The sequence below is a fragment of the Paroedura picta genome, chromosome 1 (assembly GCF_049243985.1).
Source record: "Paroedura picta isolate Pp20150507F chromosome 1, Ppicta_v3.0, whole genome shotgun sequence".
Taxonomy (NCBI): Eukaryota; Metazoa; Chordata; class Lepidosauria; order Squamata; family Gekkonidae; genus Paroedura; species Paroedura picta.
Genome location: NC_135369.1, coordinates 23,135,654 through 23,157,998, shown reverse-complemented (window position 1 = coordinate 23,157,998; position 22,345 = coordinate 23,135,654). Strand labels below are relative to the sequence as shown.

The window sequence follows — 22,345 nt, the reverse complement described above, 5'->3', positions numbered from 1 at the left end:
CGGGCTTGGCTGCTAGTATAAAGTTTTAAAGTTGTGCACACTAAAAGCCATATAATTTTGTCATTAACTGATGTTATACAGACACTCAACCTTTTAAGGTCCTGTTTGCTTCCAGTTGGGTTTCTGTGGTTCTTTTCCATATAAAGCCTGCTGGGCGACCTTGGGCCAGTCAGCTTGCCTCTTTCTTTCTTTCTTTCTTTCTTTCTTTCTTTCTTTCTTTCTTTCTTTCTTTCTTTCTTTCTTTCTTTCTTTCTTTCTTTCTTTCTTTCTTTCTTTCTTTCTTTCTTTCTTTCTTTCTTTCATATACCACCCTCCTCTTGCAGCTCAGGACAGTTTACATGGAACATGAAGTTATAAAAGTAATACAATTCATAAAAATTGGTTCAATTAAGGTTCGGTAACTAGATCAATTTATAAGAACAGTAATAACGGCCATAATAGGAACATTACTAGTAACTGATAACTGATTAACATGTCAATTATCACCTCAAAGGCGGTTACAGACAAGGCCACACAAAAGAGGGTCAGCTGGTGGATTTAACCCCTCCAAAATATATTAAATTAAAAAAATACAAAAACATTACTCACTGAATCAATGAAAACCTGTTATCAATGGTATGAGACAGAAAAATAACAGAAAAAGCATTCAAACATTCAAGAAAAAGAGAAAGAACTAATTAAGAAATTTCACCAAAGTTCTAAAATGTATTCTACACCCCCACGCCCACCCTGCTCAGAGATCTGTCAGCCCCACCTACCTCACAGTTTGTCTGTTGTGGGGAGAGATGGAAAGGCGATTGTAGGCCGCTTCGAGACTCCTTCGGGGAGTGAAAAGCGGGGTATAAAACCCTTCTAGTTTCTACAGCTAAAGCTGAGCCTCTTCATTTTGACGGCCAGAACTGAGCTCTGCTTTGGGCTGATCCTGCGTTGAGCAGGGGGTTGGACCAGATGGTCTGTATGGCCCCTTCCATGATTCTATGATTCTGATTCTAAAAACCTGCGAAGCAAGTGCCTCTGAGCATGTACAGAGTGCCTTTCCGCCCTGCCTAACCGCATCCTCGCCGTCGGCTCCGGAAGGCCGCCTCTTTCCTCCCGGAGACCAGCGGGGTAGAAAGGGAAGCGCCTGGTCACCGCACCTGCCAAGGGAGGACACGTGTCGTGTGCCACTCATGCGAGGCAGTCAGTCCCGCCAGCGGCCGGCGGGGGGCAGCACAGACCAGCCTTCTCCCGGGGGGCCCCTTTGCCAGCCGCTTCCCCCACCCGCCCTCCCCCTCCAGCCTTATATCCCCGCCTCCCGATGCGCGGCAGGCAGAGACGCGGGGCCGAGATGGGGGGCGCGGTGCGGACCACCGTAGCTTAGCCCGGGGTCTCCCGGGGAGGACTGAGCCCGGAGGATGCGGCTGGTGCTGGAGAGGTAACCTGGGTCAGCAGGGCACGTGGGGAGGGGAGGGCAGGATCCAGCCAGGAGCCCGGGATCTGGCCGCCAGCTGCCGGGGAGGGGGCAAAGAAGCCCGCGTGGGGGGAGCGAGCTGTCTGGCCGGGCGAGAGAGGAGAGGGAGGGCGGCAGGAAGAGGAGAGGAGAGGAGGGGAGGGGAGGCGGTCTGGCGCCGCTTTGCTCGCCGGGCTTCCCCCAGGGCGATGCGAGCCGTGCATCGGGTCCGAATCGGGACCTGGCGAGGAGGCATTAGGCGGCCGGGGACGGAGGGCGGATAAAAGAAAGGCGGCGCAATCAGAACCGACGGGCAGCCAAAGAGCGGCTCAGCCTCGCAGCCTGCGTGTTTCAGTGCCGGGATGCCCCAGGAGCGGAGGAAGGGCTAAGAGTGCCTCTGAGGGTGCGCAGACTGCCGTTCTCTCCTCGCCAGAGAGCTCTCTGAGCCGAAGGGCAACACGAGAGGGAAGGACGGGATGCTTGAGCCCGGCTCCTTACTTTTTAGGAATGAAGGCAGACAGAAGGAGACTCACCAATGGGATGGCAGATCAAAAGTTCTCCCCCCCCCCCATTAAGGGACTCGTTATTTCGATGGCTGTGGGGGAGTAAAATCCCCAGTCGATCCTCGGTCCCCATCCCGAGAACACCCTTACAAGGGGACCACTTCTCTTAGTCCATTTTTACCAACCTGGCCTTCAAGGGGGTGGCACTCAAGGCCCTCCATGAAGGAGCAGAAGGAAGAGGGCACCATGGATAAAGAGCCAGCTCAGCACACTTAAGCCAGGGTATTTCCTTGGTTATATGCTGGAAAGGGAGGGGGTGACCTTTGTGCCCACCCAGTCAAGCTGAGGGTCTAAAGGACAGCATTCTGTAATGCAAGGGTAGTCAAACTGCGGCCCTCCAGATGTCCATGGACTACAATTCCCATGAGCCCCTGCCAGCAAATGCTGGCAGGGGCTCATGGGAATTGTAGTCCATGGACATCTGGAGGGCCGCAGTTTGACTACCCCTGCGTGTAATGCAATTCTTGGTGGTGGTGGGGGAAACATCTGATCTGCCATTTGTGATGGGTGAGTAATGGTTATGACCAGTTCATTAACTGGAACAAGAGCAGCAACAGCAGATCTTGCATACCCAGGGTTGGTGCTCAGAGTAACCCAACCCCCCTCCCCATTTCCTTACAGGGAGCCGTGGATGGCCCAAGCCGCTTGTGGATGGCAGGGAATGCAGAAGGTTTGGTAGTTCCTGCGTGGACTTTGCCAGCCGGAGCCCAGGGGACTGGACGGGTCTGAGAGCTTCCCGCAGAGTTCATCATGGAAGGCTGCAGCAGCCTGGAGCACATTCCTGCTTCCCCTGCGCCTTTAGCCCAGCCTCCGATGCCAGAGAGCTGGCAAGTCTCCGGAGCAGCTCAGGATCCACCCAACTCTGAAGCAGTGTTGTGCCGGGCAAGGGGGGATGCTGAAGGGAGGGGGACAACGCCCCGCTCGGTCATTCCCCAGAGCAATGGCCAGCAAGAGCCCTGGGCCCTGTCTTCCTGCGAGACTTCCAGTTCAGAGCCCCCCAAGGCAGGGCTGCCCCCAGGCCCTCCCAGTCTCCCTCCCGACCGCTCCGTCTCCAGCACTTCAACCTGCTCCTCGTTGGCCGGATCTTCCCAGGAGTCTGACGAGGTTTTCAGCGACTTGGAAGAGAAGAGCGCCAGCAAGAGACGGGTGCTACGGAAGGTGAGGCCAGGGAAAGGCAGGGGGATCCCCCAGCATCCTTGCTGGATACGGAGTAGAATCTCCAGGGGGTCTGGATTAGTGAGTCTGGGATGAACAGGGGCAGAGATCTTGAGCAGCAAGGGGCAGCCCAAGACCTCACTCACCCCCTCCAGGGGGGCTTCTTTTGGGAGGGGTGCAAGGGGAACCTGGTGCACCGCAGAAAGGACCTGCCAAGTAAACAGGGCCAGGTGACTTGAGTATCAAGCTATGCACTGGGGGGGGGAGGCAAGCCCCTTGGCTCCCTTGATGCATACGTGGGGGAGTACCTTCTTACCCCTTGCTGGGCCAGCCAGCCCTGAAGAGGACTATAACCCAGCCATCAGAGCCATCTGCCAGAGCATGAGCTGGATTTGTATAAAATATTGCACAGGTGTGCCTGTGTGTGTATTCTACCTTGTGTGTGGGAATTGTACTGCATGGGAGCTTGTGTGGGAAAACTACAAGCATCCATTCCTTATTACACTCTGCTGGCGTTTTTACCTGGGCTGTGTGTGATGGGGCAAAAATGCCAGTAATATGCATTCCACAGCAGGGTGTGGGATGGGGCCTCTTGGAGGAGCGGCAGTGGGGCATGACTCCAAAACCGGCCCTGAGGATCTGTTCTCCTATCTGTGAGGAGGTGGTCTGTGTCCCCTTAATGGTAACAAAGCGGCACTGTGCATGTAGTGTCGTGGTTCAGAAAGGCAGTTTATAATCTGGAGAGCCAGGTTTGATTCCTCACTCCTCCACATGCAGCAAGCTGGGTGACTTGGGCTAGTCACTGTCCTGTTAGAGCTGTTCTCTCTGAGTAGTTTTGACAGAAGTCTCTCAGCCTTGCCTATCTCATAGGGTGTCTGTTGTGGGGAGAAGAAGGGAAGGCGATTATAAGCCACTTTGAGACTCCTTCAGGTAGTGAAAAGCGGGGTATAAAAACCAGCCCTTTTAAGGGCCCCTGCACTTAAAAACAGGCGGGGAGGCTTGGCCTTCATGAACAGTTGCTCAGATCAAACATAGCAGAGGTATGCTCAGAGAGGCCTAGGGTGCCATGCAGGTTGCTTAAGTCTGCCCCAAGGCTCCTGGCCCATTTTGCTAGAAAGCAGTAAATTCCACCTCTTCCTCCAGCGATCCCATTCCATGCCCTCCATGCCACTGAGAACCTGCCCTCAGCCCCACTGCCTCTTCAAGCTTTGAGAACATTCACTCCCTTACAGATCCCTTATACCAGTGGTCCCCAACCTTTTTATCACTGGGGACCACTCAACACTTGAAAATTTTACTGAGGCCCGTGGGGGGGGTAGTTTACTCCTCTACTCTCAACCACTGCCCTAACGCTCTCTGATCGCTATGGTAATGTTTAAACATCCCTTCAAAATAAGATACAGGCACGCCACAACAATGAACATAAGGAACATTTTATTTTCATGGAAATTTTAACTCATGACAATGACAAATCAATGGGAACCCTGAGCTTGTTTCTCGGCAACCAGATAGTCCCATCTGGGAGTGATGGGAGACAATGACACCCAAAGTGTGTTGTAAAGGGCTGGGGGGGGGGGGGGAGAAGGCATCCTTCGGGGCCCACTTCCAATTAGTCGACAGACCACATGTGGTCAGTGGCCCACAGGTTGGGGATCGCTACCTTATACCTCTGCTTTTAAATACCTCTGTCAAGGAGCCCCTTTTAGATGTATTCACTTTATCTATAGACTACCTATCTTTCCTAGTTCCGCAGGGCCTGCAAGATGGAGCTCCTCCACCGGGTCTTTGGTTGAGGCCAGGGCGATTAAGATAGACACATGAAGCTGCCTTACAAATGCTAGCATTGCCTGCTCAGACTGGCAGCTGCTCTCCGGGGTCCCAGGGTGAGGTCTGCCACATCAACTCCTGCCTGGCCCTTTGAACTGGACATTCCATGGATTGAACCAGGGGCCTTCTGCATGCCAGGCAGATGCACTGAGCCACAGCCCCTTCCCTGAAAAACTAGTTTCAATGTTCCAGCAGAGACCCATCAGCTCTGTGCTGTTTGGTTTAGCAGCAGGACCCTTGTCTTGTCTGCAAAAGGCCTCGGGTTCAGTTCCCAGCATCTCCACTTGATGAGGACCTCAGGTGGTAGGGGTGTGTGTGTGGGGGGGGGGGAATGTTCACTGCCTGAGCCCCCTGGACAGCTGCAGTCAGCAGAAGAGACCGCACTGCCTGGAGGGCCAGTGGCCTGACTGAAAGGACGGCCACTTCCTAGAAGAGCTGCAGAAAAGTTTCCTGTGCTTTGCACATCTTTTTAAAAATAGCCGAGCCTCAACAGGGTGTCACTGTACTCTTGTCCGTGGCAAGCCTCAGCTCTTCCACCACAAGGCTTCTGTTCTTAGTCACAGCGCCATCTTGCCCAGTTGCCCCGCCCCACCCTGCAGTGGTGTCTTTTCCTACCTGCCTGGAACATTTTCTGGCGACTTCTGGTGATTTTGAATGTCTGCATTTCAAAGTGCTCTGCTCTCTTAACGGGTTGTCGTCCCTCCAACTTTTTGTCTCCCCTGCTACCAAACAAACAAACAAAAAAAAACAGGACATTTTGATAGACTCCTTCGGGAGCAGTTTTACATTTATACATTTTTAAATATTATTTACTTTTTTATACCCCACCTTTCTCACTGAGACTCCAGGCAAGTTACAGTATAAAAGCCACATACTCAGTCTGCAGAAGACAGCCACTGTGGTATAGAATTAAAAGAAAAGGGAACCTAACAGCCCTGCTGGATAAGACCAGTGATCCACCTCGTCCAGCAGCCAGTCTCACACTGGCCAGCCAGTTCCTCTGGAGGGCCAAGAACAGAGCTTAGAGACTAAGTCCTTCCCCTGATGTTGCCTCCTGCCTTGGTGATTCAGAGGTTTAGTGCCCCTGAATGTGGGGGCTCCCTGATAGCCATAGCAGCCTCTAGGGTAGGACCTGAGGATCCCCCAGAATTACAGCTCATCTGTGGACAATAGACCTCCAGAGGAAATGGATGCTTTGGAAGGTGGACTCTATAGCACTGTACCCAGCTGAGGGCCTTGTCCTTCCCAGACTCCATTCCCAAACCTTTACCTAAGCTCCCCTGTCCACCTTGAAACTAGCTTCATTGGAGGTCCTCAAGGATTACGGGAAGCCGGGGGGGGGGGGGATTGTCTTTATAAATTCTTTCCACCTTGTGCATAATTTTATAAACTTCTATCATATCCCCCCTTAGTTGTCTCTTTTCTAAACTGAAAAGAAGAAGAAGAGTTGGTTCTTATATGCCGCTTTTCCCTACCCGAAGGAGGCTCAAAGCGCCTTACAATCGCCTTCCCTTTCCTCTTTCCCATTCCAGGGTATAAAGTCTCCCAAGTCCTCAGCCTTTCCTCGTAGGAAAGGTGCTCCGATGCCAGAATCGTCCAGTGTACTTTTTCCAGCTCTGTAACGTCACTTTTGAGATACGGTGACCAGAACTGTACACATTATTCCAAATTAGGCTGCACCATAGATTGTATGGTTCAAACACACTGCCTAAGGCAGTTATTACTAAACTATGTAGTAAGTGGCAGAGGTCAATGCAAGTAAAGCAGGGTGACACTTAGAGCAATCACTGCAATAGATTACAATCCTGTCCAATTATGAAGGCAGCTTTGGACAGATTTGCACAGATGAGCAAAGCACATGGAAGATAACCTTCTCAAGGACACAGGCTCCCTTTGCACCTTGGTTTAGGGATTAAGAGCAGTGGTCTCTAACCTCGAGAACTGGGATTGACTCTCCACTCCTCCTCCACATCCTGGTGACCTTGATCCAGTCACAGTTCTCTCAGAGCTCTCAGCCCCCACCTCCCGGACTGGGCGTCTTGTTGTGGGGAGAGGAAGGGAAAGGTAAACCCCTTTGAAACTCCTTTGGGGAGCAGAAAGCAGGTTATAAAAACACAGCTCTTCTTTAATTTAGCCATGCCACTAAGTTTAGAAAATAGGCTGACTCAACATGGAACGATCTCCAGGAATGGTTCATAACCGAGAGTTGGCAACCCTAGTCCCTCCCACTCCAAACTGGGCTCCTGTAGTCCTAGGCGAACTAGTTCCCAGTCTGACCAACTTCAATGAGAGTTGAGTCCAGGAAAACCTGGGAGCTGGAGGCACTTTGTGTAGCAAGAACCAGCTTGGTGTAGCAGATAAAGAGTGGCAGCCTCTAATATACCGTAAGGGAGGGCATTATAGAAATAAAAAAAATAAAATAATCTGGAGAACCGTGTTCGATTCCTCCACAAGCAGCCAACTGGGTATCCTTGAGCCAGTCACAGTTCTCTCGGGGCTCTCTCAGCCTCACCTCCCTCAGGGAGTGTCTGTTGTGGGGAGAGGAAAGGAAGGCAATTGTAAGCTGCTTTGAGGCTCTTTGGCAGTAAAAAGCAGGGCACAAAAGAACAGTTCTGCTACTTCCAATAACTCCGTCAAGTTTCCCTCCAGTGCGTTGTGATGTCGGGTGATAAACAGGTTCTGCTTACACATCCTCCTCAGGAGAAGCCTCTGGGGCTTTTCACATGCTTCAGAAAGGGTTTTTCCATCACCCAGCTCACCCTTCAAACCTGTTCCTTGCTTCTGCAGAGGGCTTGGGTCCCTCTGGCAAACTCCTCAGGTTAGCCGAAGCTAGAGGCTTCCTTAGCTTTTCTCCTGTCTCTCCCCTGAACCCATGTGGGCCAACTTCAGTCAGGAGCGATACACGGCTCCAGCCAAGACTGATAAGGGAACATTTCCCACTCCCCAGAACAGGAGGCAATTTCTTCCTGCTGAGCAGGATTGACGTTACAGCAAGTAGCTGTAACGGGAGGTTTCAAGACAGCCAAGGGGATTGTTCCTGCGCTTGCCTCATGTCAAACTGTGATGAGAGGGAAAGGCCCCAGGGGAGAACTGTCCCACAGCTGTTTGCAAAGGTGTTTGAGAAAAGAGTGAAGTTCTGGGCTGCTGCCATGGCAGCTTTCTCTCCAAGGGCCTGGTGTAACCGCCTCCTCCACTACATTCCCCCCCCCCCCCTCAAGATCAAGTGAGCAAAATTTGCTCAAGATCCCTGGCCCCAAAGATATTAAATTGGCCTCGACCAGGGTCTTTTCAGCCCCGGCCCGGCCTGGTGAAATGCTCTAGTCCAGGGGTAGTCAAACTGCGGCCCTCCAGATGTCCATGGACTACAATTCCCAGAAGCCCCTGCCAGCAAATGCTGGCAGGGGCTCCTGGGAATTGTAGTTCATAGACATCTGGAGGGCCGCAGTTTGACTACCCCTGCTCTAGTCAGTGAGATCAGGACCGTGCAAGCAAGACCTTAGAGAATTCTGCAGGGCCTATAAGATGGAGCTGTTCTACCAGGCCTGTGGTTGAGGCCTAGAAACACCACCAGAAATGTCTGGCCTCCCTACCTGAACCATCTATTATACACCTACTGATTACCAAGAGTGCACTTACTTTGCCCCTCTTCTGGAATTGTTAAACTTTTAATTTAAATTATTTGGATTGTAGCATTTTGTGTCAGCTTTATTGTTTATTGTAATGAAATGATTGGTATGAGCCATCCTGAGCCCCTGGGGAAGGGTGGCATACAAATGCAAAAATAAATAAATAATATAGCTCTTTTGGGTGGATGAAGATGGCACCTTACCCAAAGGGAGGACACACTACTACGGGGGGGGGGGGGGGGCGGGGAGAGTTCGTTTTCTTTACTGTATCCGCCAATCTCAGCAGGAATTAGAGCCATTTAATTTTTACTGTTTATTTATTTCATGTATACACTACTTTTCTTCCCAGAGGGGCACCAAAGTGGCTTACATTCTCCCTTTCTCCATTTTACCCCCCGCAACCACCCTGTCAGGTAGGTTAGGCGGAGAGGGAGTTACTGATCTAGCATCCCGCAGCAAGCTTCCATGGCAGAGTGGGAATTCGGGGCTGAGCCTTCGGGGAGGGCGGTCTATAAATCTAAATAAATAAATAAATTCAAACCTGGATCTTCCAGATCCTAGTATGACCCTCAGAACTGCATTGCCTCTTACTATTGATCCCCTGTTCTTTGATAAAAAGTAATATATTTACAAAAAAAAATTAAAAATTGCACATACCAAAGGAAAGATAAAATCCTCAAATCTGTCATTTCTGTTTAAAGCCTTGGTTTTTTCTCCTGGTTTTTCAAATCTTCTTCTCAGTCTTCATGTCAGTTCACCTCAGATTTCTGACTTCCCTGGTAGACAGCTCAACCGATACACTCAACAGAGCAGAACTCATATTGGACAATCTGATCAGCAACTTTTGAGGCCTGTGCTCCTCACTTCCCTCGCAAGCTTCTTTAAGTCATCAACCCCTTCAGAGGTTGTCCTGGATCTGTCACACTGGCCCCCTCTGAGAGGGTTTTGCATCTGGACGGGAGACGGAAGTGGTTTCTCATACCCCTTTTCTCTGCCCTGTGGAGTCTCAAGGTGGCTTACAGTTGCATTTCTTTACCTGCCTCACAAGGTCAGATCACCTTGTGAAGTAGGTGGGGCTGAGAGAAGGGAGAGCAGCCCAGGGTCACCCAGCAGGCTGCATGAGGAGGAGGGGAGGGGAGAAGCAACCTAGCTCTCCAGATTAGAGGCTGACACTCTTCACCACTACACCATGCTGGTTTCCTGTACGGCAGGGGTAGTCAACCTGTGGTCCTCCAGATGTTCATGGACTACAATTCCCATGAGCCCCTGCCAGCAAACGCTGGCAGGGGCTCAGGGGAATCGTAGTGCATGAACATCTGGAGGACCACAGGTTGACTACCCCTGCTGTACAGGGAAGGCTATACGGCAACTACTGGACCATTCCCCAAAAAGCCACACCAGACTGAAGATGGTTCCTGTGTGATGCCCCAGGGATGCAAACCTGGCGAATGAACTTGTGTGTCGCGTCATTTCCAGAATGTGTGTGTACATGCGATGCTCTGCTACTGCAGGTTGCGGCTGCATGGTGGCAGGATGCAAATCTCCGCTGCAGGCCCAGGTGGTGTGCTCCCTGCAGGCCAGGGGTGCTCCTCTCCTTTTGCAGCGGTAGCTCTTGCAACACAGAGAGCTGTCTCCAGCTCCCTCAGCCGCTCCTCTGTGTGAGTGCGGCAGTTCCTCTTGCAGCCTCTGTGTTTGTGCACCCAGCTCCGAGCTCACCAGGAGCCGCCTCTTGCAGAGATGCCAGGCCGAGATTTCCCTCTGTTGCTAAGCACATTGCTCCCCCCCTCCCTCCCTCCCTCCCTCTTGCCTTCTTGGCGAGGCCTGCCCTTCCTCTTTCGACATCTCCTTATTCAGCTTCCTTAGCTGCGGGTCTCCCTCTGCTGTGGTTACAGATATTTTGAATGACCTGAAGGAAGAGAGCGAGGAAGGGGAGGAGCGCCAACGGAGACAGCTGGGCGGCCCTTCTTCTCCCAGTTACGTTTTTTGGGGCCCCAGGGAGAGCCATTGAGCTTAGTTGCTCTTGTAAATGTGCCCAAACCACGCACGGCCCTCCTCCCGATCCCATTTCCTTCAGGTTTGGGGGTAGAGTGCTTTTGAAGGAACATCTGATGGATGAAGCTTCGCTGGCTTCCTCCATGCAGAAGGAATCCAGCTCTTACCCAGGGGGTTAGGCGCCCTGCTCAGCAATTGGATAGAAAGAGCAGATCCCTGATGCTCTTGGGGGAGGGAGCCAGGCAGGAAGGAACGGGTGTAGAACAGGGTTGGGCAAACTGAGGCCCTCCAGATGTCCATGGACTACAATTCCCATGATGCTTGCAGGGGCTCATGGGAATTGTAGTCCATGGACACCTGGAGGGACACAGTTTGCCCACCCCTGGTGTAGAGGCATCACAGGAACCTGTACTTTTTTGCGCACGGACGGTTTTCTTCTCAGGTGTGTGCAAAAGCTGCCTGCTTCAAGAAAAACTGGATTCTGCCACCTGCTTTGCAGAAGCCTGAACATCTTCTACACCACTGGTCCCCAACCTTTTTATCACCGGGGACCGGTCAACGCTTGACAATTTTACTGAGTCCCGGGGGGGGGGGTAGTCTTTTGCTGAGGGACATCAGCGCCACCACCTGAGCCCCTGCTTCACTTGCTTTCCCGCTGGTGCCCGACTTCCCGCCGCCTGCTGGGAATTGCTGCCAGCAGCAGCTGCGCAGTGCCACACCGAGGGGGAGCCCCAGCCATGTCAGTCGCTGAACACCAAAGGTGAGCCGGTGGCAGAGTGGCAGGGCAGCCCCCGAGGCAGCAGGCAGGGAGGAGGACGAGGAGGAGCCGCAGCCTGGTGCCAACTGATCTACGGACCGCTACCGTTCTCCGGACCGGGGATTGGGGACCACTGTTCTACACCATCATTCAGACTGCAGAATTCTGCACAGGGTGGAGGGGGTGTGCTCTGAAATGCTTCCCCTCCGGCCTTGTGACTTCTGCCTGGGTTCTCCTTCTAGACCAAGTCCTGGAAGACCTTTTTCACGATGGTGCACTGGTCCTTACGGAGACGCAGCTCCTGGGTACAGTTGGCCGGTCATGAAGGTATACACGTGGGACGGCACGAGGGAGACAGTGGGCAATCTCCTCTGCTTCACAGGGGCGCAAAAGCCGGGTGGGCCTTCCCTTCACCGCTAGGACTCTCTGCTCCGGCATCCCATGCCTGGTTTTCAGCTCTGGCTCGTATGATGCAGTCACACGTGACCTGATGGAGCTGCCTGATGCTTAGTCAGACCGTGGTCTCTCCAGATCAGCGCTGTCTCCTCAGGCTGGCTGCAGTTTTCTCTGGTCTTGGGTTAAGTCTTTTCACATTGCCTACTCTCTGATCCTTTTAAATGGCGATACCAGGAATTGAACCTAGGACCTTCTGCCTGCAAAGCTGTATACCACTGAGCCATGGCCTTGCCCCTAAAGAGGAGCTTGCTTCCGCCAATGTGCAAACCATATTACTCTTTCCCCAGCCCATTCCCTGCTTCTCTGAGAGTAAAGAGGCAGGGCTACAGCTCCTGCTGGAGCAGGGGTCCCTCAATGGCTGCTTGCCCTAATGCACAGGTGGCCAAACTGGCTCTCCAGATGTCTGCAGACTACAATTCCCATGAGCTCCTGCCAGCATGTCTTTGCAGGGGCTCATGGGAATTGCAATCTGTGGACATCTGGAGAGCCACAGTTTGGCCTAGTGACCAAAGAGTATCCCCTGAGCCCCAGTGAGTGCCTCCCTACTGGGAAATTAAACACGGGCAGGGGATGGGTGTTTCCTTCCTCCTCTGTTCCATCCATCCTTCCCTTTCCTTCCTCCTGCAGGAAACTTCAAGGCCAGTGAAAAGGGGCAGATCCTGAAGAAGTTCAGTCCAGTGGAGAACGCCTGTCTGGTGGAGCTGATGGGCGATGCCTTGCATCCCTTTGTGCCCACCTACCACGGAGTGGTGGAGACCAACGGGGAGCGCTACATCCAGATGGACGACCTCCTGTGCGGCCTTGACATGCCTAGCATCATGGACTGCAAGATGGGCACCAGGTGATGCCTGTTGGGGTGCCTCCTCTGGTCTGGGGAAGCTGGGGCATGGGAGCAGGGGCTGAAGTGAGGACACCCAGCCCTTCCTGCGGAGAGGGAACAAATGTTGCTTTTCCCTGTCTTCAGTCCTCTCGGGGCCACTGCTGGTGAGAAGAATCAAAGCACACTTATATAGGAAACCTTAACCCTGTTTGCTCCCTAAGGCACCTTATAGCATCATTACCCCCTTCTCCACTTTATCCCTACCCCAACCAATGAGGTAGGCTAGGCTGAAAGTGCATGACTGGGCCAAGGACGCCAGCGAGCCGCCATATCAGAGTGGGAATTTGAGCCCGGCTCTGCCAGATCTTAGTCTAGCCCAGGGGTAGTCAAACTGCGGCCCTCCAGATGTCCATGGACTACAATTCCCAGGAGCCCCTGCCAGCAAATGCTGGCAGGGGCTCCTGGGAATTGTAGTCCATGGACATCTGGAGGGCCGCAGTTTGACTACCCCTGGGCTAGCCCTCCAGCTCTCCCTCTCATTGGATCCACCAAGTCTGCAGGTCTAGGTCCAGACACAGTGGTGGAAGGGCTGGGCTGCTTCTTGCCTCGTCCTCTCTAACCTCCCCAAGAACAGAAGTTGGAAACTTTGGTTCTGGCCACCCAGGACTGGTGAAGGAAAGTCCCTCAGTGGCTGCTAGCCACACTGATGAAAGAGAACCTCCATAGCCACAGGCAGCAAACCTCTGAATGCCACTGCTAGTAGGCAGTGTCTGTGGAAGGCCTTGGCCTCTGTGCCTTGTCTGTTGGACATGCAGGGCAACTGGTTGGCCATTTTCTGCGACCGGATGCTGGACTTTGCGGACCACCAGTCTGAGTCAGCAGGGATCTGGGGCGTTCTGGTGCTCTTAAGAAGCAGGAGACCCAGCAGGTCCCTCCTGGGAGACAACAGGCTCAAGCACTGACATGGCCTTCATGAATGGCTACTCACGCTCTTCTTTTATCCATCTGCCGGCCCCCAGGACCTACCTGGAAGAGGAGGCAAACAAAGCGGGGCAAAGCCCAGTGGCACGGCGGGACTTGTACCAGAAGATGGTGAAGGTTGACCCGCTGGCCCCCACAGCCCAGGAGCACGAGCAGGCGGCGGTCACCAAGCCCCGGTACATGCAGTGGCGGGAGAGTATAAGTTCCAGCGCTTCTCTCGGATTCCGTATCGAGGGCGTCACGGTGAGTGGCGGGGAAAGGGGCCCTGCGAGGAAGTGAGAAGGCAAGGGGGGGCGAAACAATAAATGGCCAGTGGCTGGCTCAGGTTGACCTGCTGTCCTCTGGCTGCCCTCCCATGTAAGCCCTGCAGAATCCATTGGGGGGTTATGCCTGAATCGAGGCCTGACTTCCCAAGTCCTGTCTCTGCAGAGCGAAGGGGGAGCCGTGCAGAGGGATTTCAAGCAGACCCGGACGAAGGCCCAGATTGTGGAGATCTTCTTGACTTTCACCAGGAGCCGCCTGGATGTTCTGGTGAGATCTTGGGAGCGACAAAGAGGGGGCTAAATCTCTGTGGCTGGGGTGGGTGGAGCTCCCGTTTTTTTTAGATTTGGAAAGCAGATGTTGAGGAACGCTTTGGAAAGGAGGCATTCAATCATGGCTGGTTGCTCAAGGGCAGCTAAAGGTTAACTTCCCAAGTGCTGCTTCCCCTTTGCAAAAGGATCAAATTACAATGAGTAATGTTTTTAAAAAGCTTCCCTCCCCACAAACTATGTATATTTTCCCTATTAGAAGAGATTACATGAAGGTGGTCGTCTCCTGCAGGGGTGCTTTTCTACAGGAGGTTTGACTTTATATTTCACCCTCCCCCACACCAGAGAGCTTTAAAATAGTCAACCTGTGGTCCTCCAGATGTCCATGGAGTACAATTCCCATGAGCCCCTGCCAGCGTTTGCTGGCAGGGGCTCATGGGAATTGTAGTCCTTGGACATCTGGAGGACCACAGATAGACTACCCCTGCTTTAAAAGATTTGCTAGATAGCTGTAGATTGCTGGAATGCTAGCTGTAGTTCTTTTTATTGCAGTCTGAAAGGGAAATGTGCAGGCAATACAGAGTTGGTTTTTATACTGCCCAAAGCGGCTTACAATCGCCTTCCCTTCCTCTCCCCAAAACACCTACCCTGTGAAGCAGGTGGGGCTGAGAGAGCTCTGACAGGACAGTATCAAGACTGTGACTAGACCAAGGTCAACCAGCTGGCTGCATGTGGAGGAGCAGCAAATCAAACCTGGTTCACCAGATAAGAAGGCACTGCTCTGAACCGCTACCCAAGCTGGTTTATAGAAAGCTGGAAATTAGTAGGTTGGCAAAAGATTTACTGTAATGTAGTGATCTAGCCATTCCCAGTTTTTGCAAGACAAAAAAAAATTTTTTTTTAAACCCTTCACAGTTGGGGAAAATGGTGTCAGAGTGGGGTGGGTGTGGGACCTGCAATCATGACTTGTCATCCATACCGCAGTCTCTCCAAAAAGACAGACCCATAGGAGGGTTTGGAAAGGTCTCAGCAAGGTAGGGAGAAACACAGGAGGAAGCTAAAGGTCCTTTACAGTGGAGAAGAAGCCAAGGCAGACCCAAACACCCATCTGGAAACATAGGTTGGTAAAGGCTGAATTTCCTTTTTATTGCCCTGCCTTTCAAGGACAGGGAGTTTCTTCTCAGATTGCTGTCTTATTTAAACTTGTTTAAACTTGGCCATTGGTCTTTTACTGAACGGGCAGTTCAAGTGAGTACTCTTACTTCTGACAGGCAGCACCTCTCCAAGAGAGGGGCTTTCCCAACATCTGCTGAGAGTCATTTTTTAGCTGGAGTTGCTGGGGATTGACCGGGCCCCTGCTGCACACAGATCAAGATCTCTGTCAAGTAGCCAAGGCCTTCCCAGCGGATAGGGAGCCGTACTCAATTGTTATGCAGACGACCTCAGGGAAACATTATACTCTGCCATGAATATGCATAATGGTGCTGCAGCCTTTGACAGATTCCCTTGTGTTTTGTTCTGGCTGTTGCTCCATCTTCTGGCTCACCAGTTGCAGAGGAAGGTGGCTACTGTAAATCTCAAAATGGAGTCTTGGGATATCTTTATTCTTCCTGTTGGGGGCTTCCGAGAGGTAGCTGACAGGCCCCTGCATGAACAGAATGCTGGACTACATGAGCCTTTGGTCTTATCCCGCATGGGGCTCACATTCTAATGCAGCCTTTTTCAATCTTTCGATCAAGGAGGAGCCTCTGGAATAATTGCTCAGGCTTCAGGGTCCCAGGAATTGAGGTCAGCTGGCCATGCTTCCCTGCCACACCCCCGGAAGTGACATCACCACCCGCAACCTTCGCCCTCCTTTCACTCCATCCCCCTTGCTTCAGTACTTCTACAGGGGTTCTGCCTCATGTAGGGTGGAAAGAAGGTCAGGCAGTGAAAAGACAACTCAAGCCCCTCATATCGTGCTACAACAGACCTCCCCCTTTGATTTTCACACCCACAGCCTACCCACTGAGCCCACTCGGTGGAGGTAGCCAGTTCCCTAGCTTGCGGTCAAGGCCAATAAGACTGTGGACCTCCCCCGGAGTTCCTCCGGACCCCTGGTTGGGAATCCCTGTTATAATGTGTGTGTGGGAATCCACTTCAGCAGATACATGAAGTGGTCCTCAGTCAGCAGATGCTTAGGGGTGGGGGTCGTGGAGGGAATGAGCTGGCATTTTCAAGGCAAGACACACTCAGGGGTGGCCAGTTTGGTGTAGTGGTTAGGAGTGCGGACTTCTAATCTGGCATGCCGGGTTCGATTCTGCACTCCCCCACATGCAACCAGCTGGGTGACCTTGGGCTCGCCACGGCACTGATAAAACTGTTCTGACCGAGCAGTGATATCAGGGCTCTCTCAGCCTCACCCACCCCACAGGGTGTCTGTTGTGGGGAGGGGAATGGGAAGGCGACTGTAAGCCGCTTTGAGCCTCCTTCGGGTAGGGAAAAGCGGCATATAAGAACCAACTCTTCTTCTTCTTCTTCTTCTGCCCCCAAGTCACAACCCCAGTGGTCCTTGGAGGTCCCCCAGCCGAATGCTAGCTAAGGCCGACCCAGAGATTGGGCAAGGCTGGGCTATCCAATCGGGGGCAGATACAGACTAGGGTTGCATCCAACCCTAATGCAGGCGCATGGAAACAGAACCGTAAACACTGGAGAGTTGACTGACACTGAATTACGAGAAGGCCTGTGTGTGACATTCCCAGGCAAAGCTCAAATGTACACAAGATAAGCCCAGTCAACCTTCCCTAAAGGGCAGGGTTAGGAGAGAAAATTAGGAAGTTTAGCAAGGTGTTACGGCCCAGGAGTGTCCTTGTGGAGCGTCACTGGGCTTGGTGTTGTTTACAATTTAGCTTTGCCAGACTCCTTGCGACGCAGTGCCTGTTGCTACCTACCATTCCTCTCTGTTTATGTATAGTTCTCCCAAGGACACTTTTTATTAGTCTGCGGAAGAGGACTCCAGCACACAAAAGCTGATGGCACAATAGATCTGTTAAAACCTTTCAGGTTAACACAGAACTACTTTGGGGTTGAGCTAATCCAGCCTTTTTCAACCTTTCGACCACGGAGGCACCACTGAACTGTTTTTAAGGCTTTGAAGTGCCAGGAAGTGATGTCAGCTGGCCACGCATCTCTGCCACACCCCTCAAGAAGTGAGAGGCGCTTTCTGTGGCAAAGGTTTAAATGGCTGGGGCCTCTCCCCTTCCCAGCCCATCATCAGCCACTTCGGGAGGTGGCAGATTAACCTTACCAAATAAGGGTAGTTAAAAAAAAACAACTTTTTATTTCCTTTTTGCTGTGAGCCAGAAACGGCAGGCCTAGGAGATAGCCGCCATTTTGGAAACCACCCAGGCCATGTTAACACACGGGACTGTGGTTGGAAAACCCTAAGCCAGGGGTCGTCAACCTGTGGTCTTCCAGATGTCCATGGACTACAATTCCCATGAGCCCCTGCCATCATTTGCTGGCAGGGGCTCATGGGAATTGTAGTCCATGGACATCTGGAGGACCACAGGTTGACTACCCCTGCCCTAAGCAGTACATTTGGAACTTGATTATCGTCCTCCGCTCTTCCCCAGCAGGGCTTGTCTGAACTTTCATGACTAGACTGCTCTGACAAATGGAACTGGGGTGGGGCGGAGAGGAGGAAGTGATCCTGCCCTCCCCATATGAGCAGGGTCTACAAAGGATTCTTCTTCACTTGGCAGGGCACGTACCTCGCTCGCCTGGGGAGTCTGCGCCAGGCCCTGAAGGAGTCTACCTTTTTCAAGACACACGAGGTGAGAGTCTTGGGGAGGCCTTCCCCCTTTCTGGAAGGCACAGAGCCTCAAGGGGACCTTAGGCCACCTGTGCCCTTTAAATGTGGTGTTTAAGACTCCCCCTTCTGCTGGTCCAGGAAGGCAATGTCTTACAACAGTTGCAGGCCTTGTGCTACAAGACTTCATTGGGAATCCAAGGCGGGCTGGGCTGGCATTTAGCACAAAGCATTGATCCTCATGTTAGATGCGCTTGGGGGCGTACAGGAAAAGCACTTTCCACATGTCCAGAGGCATGCCCATTCCAGCCGGCAGGTACAGGGAGAAGGCGCCGCAGGTGCTGATGACAGAAGTCAGGATGACCCTCAATATTTAAAATAGCAGAACTGGTGCGGGTGGGAGGGGGAGACAAGAGGAAAAGTCCTCAGACAAATCAACCTGTTTCTGGCAAGTATTTTACACAGTCATTTGAGATTACAACCTTCCCATTTATTGCCATTTTTAACATTTTTGTTAAAAGTATTTCAGAGAAATACTGAAAATCTAGTTTCTCCTAAGTACCTCTCCAAATTCAATCTGCAGAACACTTGAATATTCTTTCCTAACCAGGTGATTGGCAGCTCCTTGCTTTTCCTCCACGACCGGAAGGGCCAGGCCAGCGTTTGGATGATTGACTTCGGCAAGACGCATCCCACCCCAGCCAACATTCACCTGAGCCACGACGTGGCCTGGGCCCAGGGAAACCACGAGGACGGCTACCTGCTTGGCTTGCAGAACTTAACTGACACCGTGCAAGATGCCCTAGACAAGGTGCAGCAGCACCCAGAAGCAGAGGCCCCTCCCCACTCTTGAGCCCCACCTAGGCTGCTTGCCAGCCCTCGATCCCAAAAAGAGAGGAGGCAGACAAAGCCAGGAAGGAGGCAGACATGGGGCAAGAAGACCAGCAGATCCACGGCTTCCTCCACAGAACCCCCCAGTGGAGTCAAATTACCGGGAATTTCCAAAAGGGCTGTTTGCCCAGGACTTCCTTTGTGTGCCATGTCTGGGAAGACATGAGGGTGGGAGATGGCCTTTATGCCCCAGCAGGAAGTTGAGGTGTGCACAGCATACAGGCCCGGCTTTTCACATGTATAGGATTGTTGCCCTGTGTGAAAAACTCCGGATCGCACATCTTAAAATGCCATCCAGCAGCCCCCACATTAGCCCTGAACATCCCAAGCCCTGTTTTACAGAATCAGAATGCCAGTCTGTCCAGGTCAATACCGTCTGACTGGCAGCAGCTCTCCAGCGGCTCAAGTGAAGGCGGTCTTTCATATTACCTACTACATTAACACCCCCCCACTTTTTTTTAAGTAGATACATCCAAAATGGAACTTGGGTCTTTATGTATGGCAAGCAGATGCTGCTATTGAGCCATAGCCCCTCCTCCCTTGAAGTTCTCTCTTTCTAGTGCACCTTTGCCATGAGTGCGTTCACGCTTGCACACTCAGCTGCCAATCACTCGCCAGGGAAGGGACACAGAGAAAAAAGCCAGGAGCAGGCAAGAGGCAGTGACCAGACCCAGCACACCTGCGAGCTTCTAGCCCCAATACTTTCCACCCAGCCCCTTCCTAGAACACGGCCCGCTCAGGTAAGCCGTTCAGGAAAGACGAAAACAAAACCAGAAAAGCTTCTGCTGCACCCAGCAGGGAATTGCAACCTGTTCACAAATCGCAGTGAAGGCAGGAACAGTCTTTGTCGAGGGCACACTTGATTTTCCTATCTATGTGTGTCGAGTAATTCTCATGTTACAGCCAGCGCATGGCCAGTTAAACTTTCATCCAGTTCTTTGGTTCCGTGTGAAAAGTGAACATGTGTGACTCTTTCTCTGACAAGGTGATGTGCACGCGTACAGGATGTTCTGCACATTCACTGTAAGAGGTGGCCAGAGGCTGGTGACTCAGCACAGACTATGCCATTAAGGTGGATTGATCACCCCACACAGTTGAGCTATACTCCTGAAGTGCAACTTGGTGAACTGCAAGAGTGCTGCTTTCAGGAGCAGCTCTTCAATGACAAGATCCTGCAGTATCCTCTAAGTCTCTCTGGGAAGCGCTGGCTGTGATTGTGTCCTAAGCCCTTGGGGGCCTTGCAGACAGATTTGCAACCCTTGGCAGGAGGCTGATTTTGGTGCCAGTCTGGATGCAGAAGACTGTGGGGTCAGCTATTGCAGATATAGGGAGGTTTCCGCTCCCTAAAAGCATTTCACTCTCCTAAATAAAAATGCTATCTGTTCAGGAAGTGGATTGCTTAATTTATTCTCGACTTTAGCACACCAAGCTGCCCCTGCCCCTAATAACCCCCCTTCCTTACAGCAGAAGAATCTCTGCTCCAGCTTTCTTGCGCCCCCCTCTTCTTCCACAGTAGCAAACAGGACAGCTCAGGAAGGACCCAGAGCCTCCTGTAGATGGGCACGCAAGAATCTCGCTCTTAAAGAGATGGGGAAGCATTTGAGAAGCGCCCAGGATCCAAAAGTGGACCAAGGACAAATTAGTTCCACTCCTTGGCCTCAGTTCCCAGCTTGCTCCCTGGCAAGACGGGGCTGAGCAGTCAAAGGGGGGGCCTGCTTGACATTCCACGCAGGACTCGGCCCTCTCCTGGGCGCATCCCGTTTTGCAGCATTGCCCGGGCAACCGGACACAAACAAGCCCCCACAGAAGGCCTGGTCCCAGGCTGAACGCCAAGGGACAGACGGCAGAGGCTTCCTCTCCTGGCAGCCGGAGCCGACCATCGGCCGCTCCCTCCTCCTGCAATCTCACGCCAGCCTCCAGCCAGCGTTTCCTTCCTATAAAAGAGGTTGCCATGGATATGGTTTTCTTTTCCCAACTAGGTGTAGTGGGAGGAAGAACACAGGAGACAATGGCGGAGGAAATAGTTCTGTGGTGCCTTCCTTGCAGGAGTACAGGGATGACGCACTTGAGCACCAGGCTTTTATCTTTGGGGACACTGAGCTCAGAAAAGGAGTATCTGGCTCCCCAAGTTCTCTAGGACTGCAGCTGGGCTTCAGAGGAACCGAGAGGAGGCGGCACTAGCACCATCGAGCGGTGCTGGGAAGGAGGGCACAGCTCAGTCTTGCGTGTGGAGTCTCACTCTGCTGCTTGCTCCCCTGGAACACAATGCCTGCTGGGCCAGACCCCTTTCCCTCCACAAGAAGGAAGCCTTCCCTTTTCCATCCATTAGTAAATCAGAATCTCATCACCCCACTCTGCCGCCCCCTAGAGGACACAGAGAGAGCTCCAGCCTGGCTCCCAAGGTGTTCCTTCCACAACCCGATGCAAGGAAAAATATTATTGCGGGTCTCTTCCCAGCATGGGCCACCCCCCCCCCCCCCGCCATGGTGCTAATTGCCACCTTCCTGCCTCCCCCCAGACCTGCCTGAATTACTCTTTTGCTGCCTAAACACTTCATTCCCCATCTTCATTCCTCTTTCCCCCCATCTCAACGTTCCTGTTGGTTCTCAGCTTGGCTTTTCCATGGTTGGGAAAGAATCAGGCCCCTGACGCTGCGCGGGGGTGGCCCCACGGAAAGACCCTGCCGCATATCTCTGGATTGGGCGGCCTCCCCCTGGCCAAGAGCACCAGAACAGTTCGCTGTACCAGAAGGCGTGACAAAGGAGAGCCCTGCCCCACCACTCAAGCACCTTTCCCCCCCCCTCCAATCCAACCACACGAGGAGCTGAGAACAAGTCCACATTGTCCTTTAATTGTTCAGTTGTTTCTCCTCCCTTCTTCCTTGCCCTCTTTGATGAGGGGGGGGAGGAGAGCAGCTGCAGGTCATGCACCAGCTGGAGGGCAGAAGTTTACTTCTGAAAAGTACAAAAATAAGACTGAAGCCACATGAGTGTAGGGGGGAGTTGGCCCCTCCCCCCAGATACCTTGTGCAAGTTGGGCTATAAGCAACCCCCCCCCTCAATTTTTGCCAACAGAGATGCTCTTCTCCTGTCCCTGTCCCTGTCCCTGCCCCCCTCAACAGTCCTTCATGTGCCGAGATGGAGGAAGGGGAGCTGTGCCGCTTGATGGCTGTGTGACGCCTGGCGAATTAAGAGGCACAGCCCCCCGGCCCCCGATACGCCCGGGTCCGGGTCCATGGGGTTCCGTGGGGCCCGTCACTCCTGGGTGTCCTCCGATCGCCACTTCAGAGACTCTTCCTTGCGAGCGTCGGGCTTGATCTGGTTGCGCATCCCCCCCAGGAGGTTGGAGGTGGCTTCCGAGGCCACGATGAGCGGTTTCACCACCGTGGGCGGGATCTGCCGCAGGACGCCTCCCACTGCGCCCGTGATGCCCTTCTGCTCGTGGCCGCGGGTCGCTACGTCACAGATGGCCTGGGCCGTGTCAATGACTCCCTGGAGAAGAAAGAGAACAGGACGCCATGGCAGAGAA

At 52.8% G+C, this 22,345-nt stretch overlaps 2 protein-coding genes across 3 annotated transcripts in view; one reads left to right on the top strand and one right to left on the bottom strand.

The window, feature by feature from the left end:
• Window positions 1-1,278: 1,278 nt before the first annotated feature.
• On the top strand, window positions 1,279-20,207 carry LOC143832693 (inositol-trisphosphate 3-kinase B-like). 2 transcript variants are annotated; one of them, XM_077327476.1, is made up of 8 exons: window positions 1,279-1,414; window positions 2,614-3,150; window positions 11,592-11,676; window positions 12,433-12,646; window positions 13,645-13,849; window positions 14,036-14,137; window positions 17,880-17,951; window positions 18,537-20,207. In XM_077327476.1, the coding sequence occupies exons 2-8, from the start codon at window positions 2,743-2,745 to the stop codon at window positions 18,777-18,779; spliced, it is 1,329 nt and encodes a 442-aa protein (XP_077183591.1). In that variant the 5' UTR covers window positions 1,279-1,414; window positions 2,614-2,742; the 3' UTR covers window positions 18,780-20,207. The 2 variants fall into 2 exon arrangements, with proteins under 2 accessions (XP_077183591.1, XP_077183598.1); XM_077327483.1 differs by lacking the exon at window positions 1,279-1,414 and adding an exon at window positions 1,684-1,832.
• A 1,440-nt stretch (window positions 20,208-21,647) lies between these two features.
• ATG2A (autophagy related 2A) overlaps window positions 21,648-22,345 on the bottom strand; it is a 39,903-nt gene continuing 39,205 nt past the window's right edge. The window contains exon 42 of the mRNA XM_077327466.1: window positions 21,648-22,308. Coding sequence (XP_077183581.1) covers window positions 22,072-22,308 — 237 coding nt within the window. The 3' untranslated portion in view covers window positions 21,648-22,071. The remainder of the gene's footprint in view (window positions 22,309-22,345) is intronic.